The sequence below is a fragment of the Mastigoproctus giganteus genome, chromosome 2, assembly GCF_048544385.1.
Source record: "Mastigoproctus giganteus isolate SK-2022 chromosome 2, ASM4854438v1, whole genome shotgun sequence".
Taxonomy (NCBI): domain Eukaryota; kingdom Metazoa; phylum Arthropoda; class Arachnida; order Uropygi; family Thelyphonidae; genus Mastigoproctus; species Mastigoproctus giganteus.
The window spans coordinates 119,770,765-119,785,074 of NC_143576.1; the positions used below are offsets into that span (position 1 = coordinate 119,770,765).

The window sequence follows — 14,310 nt, forward strand, 5'->3', positions numbered from 1 at the left end:
TTTTTTTTTGCAGGATTAAATTCTTTGCAGATTAAATACAATCAGTGTATTGAATTTTGGATTGAATACATGGGGGGAACAGAATTTTGAATTTTGTACCTGTCTTTTGTACTCTGTTCTCAGAACTTTTAGAATACCCCCTCATGCAACCCCAAAAGTAATAGTTTTATTTATGTTAATTTTCGAAAAGTTTGAAAAGTTCATTGTGTAAATGTACAGGCTTACATGTTCAGAATCTTTGGAGTGCGGTACTGTACTTTCCTGCTGGTTATATGTTGTAATAGACAGTATACTTTACAATAGTTATAACTCATATATTTTTTATTATTTGGCATGCATCTGTGATGCAAATCATGTCATGGAAATTCAGTATTTGTATAATAAAACACTTTTTGGGAATCCATCTCCTGTGTTAAGCAGGGATAACATTACCTGTCTAGAGGTAAATATAAAGAGTGATTGCACTTGCGGTGAAAATCTATAATATCATCATTCACAGTTAATCTTCATATCTTCTAACTGCAAAATATTTTATCATTCGTTATCAAACTTTCTGCAGAAAGGTGAATTATTGATTGTTTTTATTAATTTCAGAGAGAAATTGCCGATTTAGGCAGATCCAGTGCAGAAGATTCATTGGAATTAGCTGAACACAATTCATTTCATGAAAACAGTGAAGATATTACTACCAACCTTATGGAAACACTTTCTACATTGGAAGGCAATAAGTGTCGTGCTCCTTTTAGTCAAGACTGGGGAGAATTGTCATATCATAATGCTATCATCCTTTCTGTTGATGTACAGAATGAGTTACAGTCTTTAGAAGATCTCAAGGTTTGTAAGCTCAATGGACGATTTAATTTTTTTTTAATCCTTTCCAGTCAGGCATTATTTTCAATGCCATGCAGTCCTGCTCTGATGATCGAAAAATGATTAACTTAAATGTGATGTTCAAAAATTATTTAATTTTGTGTTTAATTGAATTCCTCTGTTTGAATTCCTCTGTTTGGTTTCACTAAATGAACTAAAGAAATTTTTTGGTGTTATTATCAACATGAAAAAATAAATAAATAAATAAAAAAAGTGATATAAAGAAATTGCCCCTCTGTTCACCTCTGAGTGGTGAACAGAGGGGCAATATCCAAAATATCTGCAGAAATCTTTTCCTGCCATTTTGAAAAACTGAATTCTGTCAATCAGTTCTTCAGACCAGTATTTCTTTATATCACTTTTTTTATTTATTTATATTTTTTTTTCATGTTGATAATAACACCAAAAAATTTCTTTAGTTCATTTAGTTAAACCAAAACCCAGTCAAACCATATGGAAGAGTTGGAAACTGTCTTTTTATAAGTATTTCCTTTTTTCCACTCAATTTCACCATCACAAAGACTTTTACGAGATCTTGATGGCTTGTCTAAATATTTCACTCTAACACCTGCCATTAACAGTTGAATATTAGGATGGCAGTACAGTGGGAAAATAAATTTTACAATTGGGAATGCTGACAGTCATTCCAGTTTCCACATTGGACTTCAGGAGGACAAAAAAAAAAAAAAATGCTTGCCATTAACAGTTGAATATAAACATTGATTTAGCTTTGCAGATATTTATATAAAGGAGAAATATCTGAAAAGCTAATACAGTGGGGCCCCAACATCCGATGGTAATTCTTTCCACAAAACCCATTGTATGTTGAAAATATTGTAAGTTGAAACCAATAATACATTGATTTCCTGTAATTCGTTCCCCAACAACACAAAAAAAAATAGGTATTTCTTATATGTTATACTTCATTTTTACATTAAAAATTAGTGTTTTATAAAGATTATTTAATAAATAGTCATAAAACATCTTAAAATAAAATAACAAACAATAAATTAGCATTTACCTTAGACTTTAAATGCAGAGCTAATGAAATCAATGGTGGCATAGTGGTGGTGGGACTATATCATGCATCAGGTGTCCTTTCAGTCTTTTGTTGCTACTGGCAAAGAAAACTGTCTACTGGCAAAGTGAACTGTTTTTTACGACTTTTTTGTAGCTTCCTGAAGTAAGAAATGACTTTGTCTTCCATTTTGCACATCATGAGTTCAGTGTTTTCAATGTCGGAGTGTTTTTATAACTTATTTTAAACACTCACAACAAGAAATGACAGTCTTCAGCTGACACTTTTTGGGTTTCTTTTTCTTCCTCTCCAGTGTCACTCTTCGTAATTTTCTCCAACTCTTGTAGCTGCTCTGTTGTTAGCTCACGCCCATGAGCATCAATAAGGTCCTCCACATCCTCTTCATCAATCTCCAGACCCATTGATTTACCAAGAGTAACAATATCATTTGTCAAAGCACCATCATCTTCAAATCCGTCAACGTTATGGATAATTAAATGCCAGATGTTTTTCAAGGCCGAATTTAAGCACCTGGTGGAAACATCATTCCAAGAACTTACAATCAGCCTCACCACAATCCAGCATGTTGAACTTCGACCTCCAAAAATCTTTGAGGGAGACAGCATTTTCACTAGAGGTCACTACAAAGCAACTTGCGAACATTTTCGTGGTGTAGATTTTCTTGACGTTTGCAATCACTTGCTGGTCCATTCATTGAAGAAGAGCGGTGGTGTTCGGTGGCAAAAATTTGACTTGAACAAAATCAAATTGTGCCTCAAGAGATTGAACAAGGTTGGGATCATGACCTGGCATTATCCAGCAGGGGCAGTGCCTTCACAGAAGCTTATTTTTTTCAAGATAACTGTTCACTGAAAGACAGAAAACTTCAAGCTCCCATTCATTGAAGACATCATGTAACCCAGGCCTTCTTGTTACTGTGCCAAAACACTCCTCCCAGCATGCTTCTGTCGACCTTTTGTTGTTTAAATACTCTAGGGGTGTTAGGTACACAAGCAAAGGCTTCAGCTTAAAATCTCAAGAGGCATTGGCACCCAACAGGAGAGTGAGCCTATCTTTCATAGGCTTATGCCCAGGTAAACTAGCCTCATCCTTAGTAATGTATGTTCTCCTGGGCATATGCTTCCAGAAGAGGCTAGTTTCATCAATGTTAAAAACCTGCTTGGGACGATAACCCTCCTGATCAACAAACTCTTGGAATTCAAATTTAAAGGTCTCAGCTGCTTTTTTTTATCAGCACTGGATGCCTTCCCATGCCTTCCAGCACTGATATATACGTCCTATTTTTGAAGCACTCTAACCAGCCTTTACTGGCTTTAGTTTTAAAGCGCATAGCACCGCCAGTGGAGCTTTAAGTTTCAGATTGTCATAGATCTGAAACAATCGCACGAGTGATGTTCCGTGCGTCCCACATTGTTAAACAATAAAAAAGACGTTATTTGGTCGAGAACAATCGGACGAGTGATGTTCCGTGTGCTACGCATCTGAAAATCTTCACCCACGGATCATTCCAGCTATATCGGCAAGCCATCTGTACCTGCAAATATCATTGGCCCTTAAAATAAACGATCGTATGAAAGGTATATCAGTTCCTGAGAATATCAGATGTCAGTGTCATTGTAAGTCGAGGCCCCACTGTATGTTAATAAAGAAAATTTCATAATCAGAAATGGCATTGTTCAGTGCGTCATGACATCTAACTGAAAGACGACTACCAAAAAACAATGCTGCCTGCCATTAACAATTGAATATAAACATCAATTGAGCTTTTCAGATTCTTTGTATGAAACATAGATGATAGTACAATAATTGTGCCACCACAGCATGAAAACAAATTCTGTAATCAGAAATGCCAGTTGGTGCAGTGGCCATGACATTGGATTAGAACTGGAATTTTATAGTGTCACAGCAGGTACAACATTGGACTACTACAAAGGGTTAATGATAGAGGGTGAAAGTTAATACTTTTATATGGTAATGATGGTTCCAGTTTTCATTCTCTGTGTCTGTACTATGAGAAAAATGTCCTATGTGCTGGAAGATGTTTTGACTTAAGTCTAGAATCAAGGAGTTCTGCAGATTCCTTTGGTAAATTTAATTCTCTTACCAGATCACTGAGTTCATGCTGTTGACATTGAGGACACCTGGAGACATTGAGGGCTGGACTCAATGTCTCTAGTTGTGTAGATTTCAGAGTTATCTTCAGAAGCTTCACTTTCAGCACTGTCTGCTTCTGCATTCTCTAATATAAGTGGAAGGCATGGAATCGGCAGATTAACTCCATGTCAGACTGGTCTAATGGCAGATGTAATAGGATACACAATGCCCTTCTTACTGTTTGTATTATATCCCTCTAATTAACTAGGCAAAAGTAACAGTTGTCTTAGTGGTTTTAGGCTCCTGCCAAATCATGGGAATTGCAAATGGCATAGCCTTCTTTTTGCTATTTTCTCCAATCTCGGTTCTTCAACTGTGGTCCAGCAAACTTTATGTGGAATCCATTGTTTATCTTGGTCATAGAGTTTCACTCCAAAATAAGCACAATACACATTTTTACAAATTCTCTAATATCTTGTCTTTGCTTGAGGACTACATAATTTCCACAGATATAACAAAATAAGTGTGAATTTTTAAAACACTTGCGTGAAGCCATTTTACTCACCTTTTAGCACAAGTTTGATTCGATAACTTCAAAAATAAACTGAGCTCACACTGATAAATACTGCTGCATGGAGCTCTCAAGGTCAAGAAACAAATTATTGAAGGCAGTGTTGCCAGTGTGTGAAGGTTTAGTTTACAGATTCCCAGCATTTACGGTTAACTTAATACATTCACTAATACAACTCATGACATCGGCTTTAGTGATTTGTAAAGAAATGGTACATAATAGAAAAAAACAAATAACATTTCTGAAATCAGCAAACAAAATTGAGTTAAAAACAGCTATTAGTTTACAAACATCAAACCATGCAGATTGGTGTTATTGTTGCGAAATTTTACTTTGGTTGTGGAATTAAATGCATTTTTTGTTATTTGTGCACATAGATAAATTGCCACTAACAGAAAAGGTTAACCATGAAACTGCATGAAAGGAAAATATTACACTCATCTACTATATATATTAATTAAATTGCATATAGCAAGATTTTATATCCTGTACATTTTAACATGGCTTGGTTATTTTTATATTCTGCATATTTTAACTTGGCTCAGCAAAGTAGAGTTAAAAACATGAGAAAAGCTACCGAAGCAGCTTCAAGTTGAATCTGTTCCATAAATAACAGCTAAATTTACTCACACAAAAAACAGATTTAATTCTGCACAACCAAGTCAAAATTTCACCACGATCAAAGGTATGTATATAAAGAGAGAGAGAGAGAGCGCACACTGGGTGTTCTCTCCCTTGCTCTCTCTACCTACCCCCATAGGCTTTTGTTGAGAAACAGAGAAATAATTAAAACAATTTTAATTTTTTAAGTTTAAATAATAATTAATGAATTAATTAAAAATAATAAGTAAACAATAAATTAAAATAAACTACACATATGATTCCCTCCTCTTATAGTTGTTAATCCAGCTGACCTTTGAATTTATTCAGGCTCTCTGTCTCAACCACCCATGGAGATAACTTATTTAGGTAATTAATAACTTGATAACTAAAAGAAAACTTCCTACAATTCAGTCTAAACATCTACTGTAATTTGAACTTGTGGCTCCTAGTTCTGGAATATAATAGTGAAAATTTCACCCTCATTCATTTTACTTCTGCCTCTTGGAGCCTTATATACCTCAATCAAGTCTCCTCTAAGGTGCCTATATTCCAAGCTCTGTAGCCCACATATTGAAAGAATTCTTCAAATAGGCCTCTGGGGTTGGGTATATTCATACTATGATTTTTTAGTGTTTCTCACCAACCATTGAAGTAATTAAATGCTTGGTTTTTCTCACCAACCATTGAAGTAATTAAACTTCAATGGTTGGTGAGAAACACTAAAAAATCGTAGTACACATATTGAAAGTATTTCTTCATATGGGGTTGCACTTTTGCTGATCTCGCCAAGCAAATTGCCTATCTTTGGACCCATTCAAGAAGCTCGCTGCTTTTTTTTTAGATGTGGTCTCCATCCTGGAATGCAGTATTCCCACTGTTGTCTCATAGTTTCCTTATATAACGGGATTATGATTTCCCTGTCTCTACAAGGATGTTCAATTAATCATTGATAGGTCATCATGGGCCTTCTTTGCTGCCACTCTACATTGCTTGGAAAACTTCATGTCTGACTGTATGATAACTGCCAAATCCCTTTCTTCCTCTACTGTCTTTAGTTCCTCCCTACCAAGAGTATAGGTTATGTTGCTATTCTGTAAATGTAAGGCCTTGCATTTGCTTCATTAAAACATAGCTGGCACTTTCCTGACTATCCTGACGAAGCTTCATTTGGCAGTGAACATTAATTACTTTGCCACTCTTAACATCATTTGCATATTTTGACATCACACCCTCTACCCCTTTGTCAATATCTTTAAGAAAATCAAAAAGAACAGTGGTCCTAGTACTGATTCATGGTGGATCACACTTCTGACATTACACCAATCTGAAGAATATCCATTAATCACAACCCTCTGCCTTCTGCTTATCCAGCTAAAGATTTTCCCTGTGATTCCAGCATGTTCCTGCTTATATGGTTGTCTCTCATGTGGGACTGAGTCAGATCTTTGCTGAAATCTAAGTAAACAATATTAAACTTATTTCCCACATCCAGTTCATGAGTGACTCTGTCAAAATAGGTAACTAGGTTGTTAAACAGATTTTCCTTTTATAAAACCATGCTGTCTTTCCTTCAGAATTCTATTTCTATCAAAATGATCCTGTATTGCATTCTTTATCATTGCCTTCATGGTTTTCCCCTACCACTGAAGTCACATTCACCAGTCCATAATTACCCACTTCACTTTTAGAACTGCCCTTATGTATTGGTGATAGATTGGCACTTCTCTAATCCAAGGGAATCTCTCCTGAGTCCATTGATGCACTTATAATAAAGCTTAGTGGTTTAATGCATTCTCTTCCACAGGGTGTTTTCCATCAACGCTAGGAGCCTTACTTGCCTTTAGGCCCAAAAGTTGGCCCCTCGACGTGGGCACCTGTCCGTGGTGAGGGGACCTCCCAGTGACGCTGCTGGATTTCCAGACTAGCATCACCGGGATCCAATGCCCACAGCCCAGGTTCCAGGCTTACATCAATGGAATCCGGCGTGTTTGCCGTGCGCTGCGACCCGTGGAAATTCGGAAAGGGGGATCCTGGTGGTTGAGGGGCCCAGCTTCAATACACCACTTGGGCCCCTGCTTCGACAAGACAGGAGATCCTGGAAGGCCTGGCTAGGATCAATCGGCTAGTAGGCTCGCCTGCGAGGGTCAACCGTGTCAATGCCATGCCCCTACCCTCATGGTCCGAGGGACAGGATTCAGGCTGGCGCCGGTGCGGGTATGGTGTCTGGGTAGCCCTGGCATTCCACTCCCGAGTGCATTTATTGCATGCCGGGTAGTGGGCATCCCTTTGGGCTCTGTGGTGGGTGGGGAGCCCGGGCACTGAACCATATAAAAACTCTATGAATCCTGATAAACTAACTTCTTCAGGGGCCCCAACCCGGTCCCTATCTGAAACCATAGACAAAGATACAGATAGCATTATTGCTAAAAAGAGGCAGCGAACTGAATTACCATCAGGGCCTGTCCCATAGTTCTTAATTATGCATTCTACCAATGAAACACCGATTGGTAAAATGTCGCCCTTTTTTTTTCAAAAAGGGTTAGATGGTTCACCCAAATCAGTTAAGAGGCTTCGTTCTGGAGACCTTTTAATTGAAACTAAAAATGACAGGCAATCTGAACATCTATTCCGAACAACATCAATCGGAGGAATACCTATAACAGTGACACCACACAGAACACTCAATTCATCGAGAGGTGTCATTTCGGAGTGGGACCTTCTCAACGTAACCGAGGAGGAAATCTGCTCGGAATTAAAACCACAGGGAGTTATTGCCGTCAAGAGAATTACTGCGCGAAGGGATGGAAAACTTGTTAAAACCAGGAGCGTGATCCTGACTTTTAACTCTCCTAAACCTCCTGATGAGATTAAAGCTGGATACATCAATTGTTCAGTGCGTCCATATGTTCCGAACCCTTTACGGTGTTTTAAATGCCAGAAGTATGGACATTCTCAAATGGCCTGCCGTGGAGTCCTTGCATGCGCTTGATGCAGTGCAAAGGACCACGAAACAACAGCATGTTCAGCCGCAAAACCCACCTGTATTAACTGTGAGGAAGAACACCCATCCTACTCACGAGCATGCCAGAGGTGGAAAGAAGAAAAAGAAATTCAACGGCTGAAGGCAGAGCTAAATATATCATACCAGGAGGCAAGGAAATCGGTGAAACCCCTGAATATCAACAAACCTACCTACGCCCAGAAGGTAGCAGGGAGATGTTCCGTCAGAACTCAGACGGACATGACCATTCCTCCAAAGGAGTCTTTCACTCCCATCGCGCGTTATCTCTTAAGTTCTCAAAAACCTGCACAGAAAAACCAATCAGCTGCCACTCCTATATCAGTACCTCCTAATGCTCCACAAGTAACAAAGGTAATTATGAAAGAAAAGAATAAGAAAGGGGAAGTCCCCCCCCAGTACCCAAGAAAACATGGATGTCGAGCAGAAGGAGGTACCCGAAGATTCAGTCTTGAAACACTTTGCAGAGGAAGAAATGGACACGGGAAAGCGTCCATTCTTCCCCAAAAAAGATAAACCCAAGACTGATAAAAGTAAGCCCTCAGCACCTCGGAAGCCGCCTGATGGACCCACCAAGCCAAAATAATGGCTAAATTCCTACAATGGAATTGTCGTGGATTCCGGTGAAATATTGATGACATCAAGGCCCTCCTGCAAAAGCACGAGCCAGTTTGCTTTTGCTTGCAGGAGACATATCTAAAGGCATATGATGATCCCACCATGCACAACATCACAATTTTTTGTAAGGATAGAATTGCGGATGGCTCTGCTCATGGAGGAGTGGCTATCCTTGTCGGCAATCAGACCCCAGTTCAGCCCTTGCTAATTACAACTAGCATGGAAGCTGTTGCAATTCGCTTTACGGTGGGATTTATATTAACAGTCTGCTCTCTTTATTTGCCACCTGGGACTGACATCCCCCACGAAGACCTTGATGATCTTGTAACGCAGCTGCCTCCCCCTTACTTACTTCTCGGGGATATGAATGGACATAACACCCTGTGGGGTAGTGCTAACATCAACGGAAGGGGACGAGTCATAGAGCGTATGCTCAATGACAATGACCTTTTCCTTCTAAATACTGGAACAAACACCTTCTTCCACATGCCTACCCGTACTTTTTTTGCCATTGATCTCTCTATCTGCTCCCCTTCTCTACTCCCTTCACTCACTTGGGAAGTGGAGGAAATCCATACGGAAGTGATCACTTCCCTGTGATAACCTCGTTACACAGCGGGAGACCATGTCTTCCCTTCAGGTTACCACGGTGGAAGATTGATCAGGCTGACTGGACTGCCTTCCAACATCAGGCAAATTTTGATCTTAGCACCGTCAGTCAAGAGCCGATCAATGATGCAGTAACCTACATCACAGAAATTATCGTCCAAGCAGCTGCGAATGCTGTTCCAAAAACATATGCCCGGTTTCCACCATTTCCCAAACCTTGGTGGAATTCACAATGCACAGCAGCAAAAAAGGCTCAAAACAAAGCGTGGGGAATATTCCGCCGATATCCTACCACGAACAACCTTATAGCCTTTAAACGTGCATGAGCCAAAGCACGCTATATCCGCTGTCAGAGTCAAAAGGAATCGTGGATCCGTTTTACATCATCTATTAACCAGTCTACCAACTCTAAGGTAGTCTGGGATAAAATCCGGAAAATGAAGGGAAAGTATACATCCCACCCTTCTTCAATCCTAGATTATAATGGATGCACTATTGCAGATCCAACTGCAATAGCCAACTCTCTTGGGGAAACATTCTCTAACATCTCTGCAACATCTTCATATTCCCCAGAGTTCCTGGTCCTGAAACATAAATTCGAAAAACAGGCACTTAATTTTAAGTCTAAGAGCGTCTATCCCTACAACGGGGAATTCACTATGCAGGAACTGAAAAGAGCCCTTACTCTTTCCAAAGCAAGTGCTGTTGGACCAGATGGCATCCATTATGAAATGATTAAACATCTTTTACTAAAATCTGTGGATTATCTGCTCTTTTTATATAATAGAATCTTTATTGAAGGGCAGTTTCCGGATTCCTGTTGCTCTGACTAGCTGTCTGTGCAAAATCCTGGAGAGAATGGTTAATTCTCGTTTAATATGGTACTTAGAATCAAATGACCTTCTCTCCAACATCCAGTGCGGCTTCCGAAGGAACCGGTCCACTTTGGACCATCTTATTAGACTGGAAACATCCATCCGGGATACTTTCCTAAAACGCAAACACTTGGTGTCAGTGTTCTTTGACATGGAGAAAGCGTATGAAACAACTTGGAGATTTGGCATCTTAAAAGATCTGCCTAGCCTTGGTCTTAGGGGGCAACTCCCCATTTTTATTAAAAACTTTTTAGCCAATCGATCTTTCCAAGTTCGTGTGGGATCCTCACTCTCTAGTTCCTTCAGCCAAGAGGAGGGAGTACCACAAGGATTAGTATTAAGTGTCACGCTTTTTGCCATCAAAGTAAATTCCATCACAGAACAACTTCCTCCAACTGTAAACAGTGCTCTCTATGTTGATGACTTTAGCATATTTTGCCAGTCATGCAACATGAGGGTTATTGAAAGACAACTGCAAAAAGCCATTGATCGCCTCAACTGCTGGGCTCTTGCTAATGGCTTCAGGTTCTCGCCGGAGAAGACCATTTGCGTACACTTTTGGTGTAATCTTCATCCTGAACCTGAATTAAAGCTCGGACAAAATGCTATTCCAGTAGCAGCGGACACAAAATTCTTGGGACTCGTATTCGATAAAAAGCTGACCTTTCTGGATCACATCCGTCAACTCCGCACAAAGTGCACAAGAGGGCTGAATATTCTGCGCTCTCTTTCCTCAACATCTTGGGGTGCGGATCGATGCACCCTACTACGCATCTATCGTACACTTGTACGATCCAAACTAGATTATTCGGCCAGAGACAGTGTATTTCGATGTCTGGATCCTGTCCATCATCAGGCTCTTCTTATCGCTATTGGAGCATTTCGAACATCTCCTGTCCAGAGCTTATACATCGAAGCAAACGAACCACCGTTATCATTTCGACGTAAGCAGTTGTTTCTAAAGTACGCCTTAAAACTGAAATTCCTGCCAGACCATCATACGTGGCCATTCGTTTTTGAGCCACGATGGGAAAATTTGTACAACACCCGTAAGACTGCCAATCGTCCTTTTGGTATTCGTCTCCAAGAGTTACTCAAAGAACTTAATATTAAGGTAGAAAAGTTTGCCCAAACACCAAAGCAACCCCTTCCACCCTGGCATGCTCATGTTCCAACATGTGACTTCTCCCTTAGAAATTGGGGAAAGTCGGACACTCCATCATCTGTCTACCTGCAGCTTTACTCAGCACACCGAGCTGAACATTCTGACTTCGTGCCAGTTTACACAGACGGTTCGAAGTCAGAATCATATGTGGGATCTGCCGCTGTCTTTACAGACAGCACTACATCGGAGCAGATTCCTTCTGAATGTAGCATATTTACTGCAGAGCTGCACGCTATAGAGTTAGCCTTGGATATATTGGCATTTACTAATTGGCATTAGTAAATGCCAATACCAACGGTCCATTTTATATTCTGATTCTCTAAGCATTTTACAGGCTTTAATAACTGTGAGATATAATTCTCATCCAGTTCTGTCTAGCATTCAGCAGAAGATTCACTTCCTCCGTGAACGTGAATATGATATCCGTTTCTGCTGGATTCCTATCCACGTTGGGATTAGTGGAAATGATTTGGCTGACACCGCAGCCATATCAGCAATTCCCAGTAATAATCGCTGCCTGTTAGCCCCCTATACAGACTACAGGCAAATAATACACATGAAGATACACTCCCAATGGCAGGATTCGTGGAATAGACAGACTGTGAATAAATTATATCCTATAAAGCCTGTAATTGAACTGTGGCAGTCTAGTCTGCGCAGGAATCGTAAGGAGGAAGTTGTTCTTGCCCGGACCTGCATAGGACATAGTCATTTGACTGATTCGTTTTTGCTGAGGGCTGATGACCCTCCTATGTGTGAGTCCTGTGGCACAATTTTATCCTTGAGACACATTTTAATTGATTTTCCAGATTTTAGTAATATCCGTTTCACCGCTTTTAATCATCTGACTGAGCTGTATACACTCAGTCAGATTTTATCCGACAATGACAATGTGTCTGCTGTTTTTAGATTTTTAAAATCAATAAATATTTTTGCTCGTATATAAAATTTACATTTTTCTTTTATATATTTGTTATACCTCTTGACATAGTGACCTAACTAATTAGGTCACTGAAAGTTGAAATTTTTTTTTTATAAATGACATGGTCTTGGTGCATTATAGCCTTAGTAGCTAATGCGCCAATAAAATCAAAACAAACCAAACCAAACCCAAAAGTTGTGCTACTAAACAATCGTGCATTTTCACTCTGTGAGCTATCTCCACAGTTGATAGAGGTCATGTGACACCTTAAGCTGTCATGATCTCTTTTCCTGAAATTAAAACCCATTCTTTTGCTTTTAACAACAACTGCTGCCTCTTTCTTCAATGTCACTAGTTTCATACCCCCTTAGCCTCACTTGCACAGCATCTCATGAGTCTAAATGGTCTTCAGTGTGTAAAGATCAGCGAGAAGTGTTTGTTCACTTCATCAGCAACGTTAATTGGGTTATCTAAGACTTTGCCACATCCATTATGCACCAGTATGATCTGATTTGTTTTCTTCTTCTTCTTTGTATTTGCATACACAAAAAACTCCTTGGCCCTGTTATTTGCTCTCTTAGTCAGTGATTTCTTGTAATCTGTTCTTGCCAGCCTAACATTTTCTGTGGTTTTTTGCAGATCAACTTGTAGCTGTTATAGGCATAATTTAATTTCAAGCATCTTCGAAATTAATAGTTTGGTGTAATCATGGTGGATGCTGAGAATTTTTGCTTTGTTGAGCATCCAACATGATTACACCAAACTGTTTATTTCGGAGATGCTTGAAATTAAATTACATCAAAATTCAGTCAGTGTACGTTGCCCCTACCCCATCTCAGATTCATGTGCAGTGCCATGATTGCAACTACTCTCCATACTATAAAATTTTGCTGCAATACCCACGGTTTCACTTTCCTGTGAGCACGACCCTGGTCGAAAAGCCCCCATCTGCTTCAGTAACAAAATTCTTTAGTTTCTTAATGTTTCAGAGGAGTCTTAACGTTTTCTATGTTTTAATATTAATTTTTAGAATATTAAAAGTATGGATTCATTATTTATTTGGTTTCAAAGCATTAAAATTTTTTTTAAAATACACACATACTGTATTCTCTCGCTGAAAGATTAGGGTTGGTGATTCAATGTATTTTGGGGTCGGGCTTGAGGTCTGCTGGCCTCTGATTCCATGATGCATTGGATCATTGATTTTGTGTACGAGGGTGTGGAATACATGTAATCTATTTGTATAGTTATTGAATAATGGAGAGTATCAGCACTGAAGTGTTCTATAAGACATCATAGAGGTAATTCCTTCATTTTTAAACTAATTTATTTATAACACAGAACGTGTTGAGCCATTGCTGTTCTGTTATCTTTTAATTAAATATATTGTGTATGTATATGTGTGTGTGTGCAAATGGATACAAAATAAGTGTAATGTGAGAGCATGCTTTATTCCAGTGCTAAGACATTGGGATAAAGCATGTTTTTGGTAGAAAGTAGAACAGATAAGTGATAATGAACAGGCAAAGGCCTGCACAAATGCAAGCAAGGTACCATCATATATTAGATTTGATTTATGGTGAGATGTGAAGTTATGTAAACAGAGACTCTCCATCAGACCATTAGAATGTCAGTTCAATATAAAATATAGAAACATAAGTAAATTTAGATATGCGGTTTAGAACAGTGGTTCTCAACCTGTGATCTGCAGACCTGGCAGTCCATGAAGGTAGTAATGGTGGATGTGTATGTGAACTATTTTCAATACAGTAAACTGTGCTGTTTGCATATATATGCATGACTTTTCAATTTCTGTTTCCTTAACTTTTTGTTACTTTGTGAAATTTGGAGCTTTGATAGTGAAATATGGGAAAATAAGTTAATTTTTAGTTAATGAATGCAGTCTAATGGGTAGATGTAATCTT

The 14,310-nt window shown here is 39.1% G+C and overlaps 1 protein-coding gene across 2 annotated transcripts in view; it reads left to right on the forward strand.

Moving 5' to 3' along the window:
* Positions 1-14,310, forward strand: part of LOC150089527 (zinc finger CCCH-type with G patch domain-containing protein-like) — a 183,747-nt gene that overhangs the window by 47,215 nt on the left and 122,222 nt on the right. For both annotated transcript variants that reach the window (XM_090368646.1, XM_090368647.1), the window contains exon 4: positions 595-834. In XM_090368646.1, the coding sequence (XP_090224772.1) occupies positions 595-834 (240 nt within the window). The remainder of the gene's footprint in view (positions 1-594; positions 835-14,310) is intronic.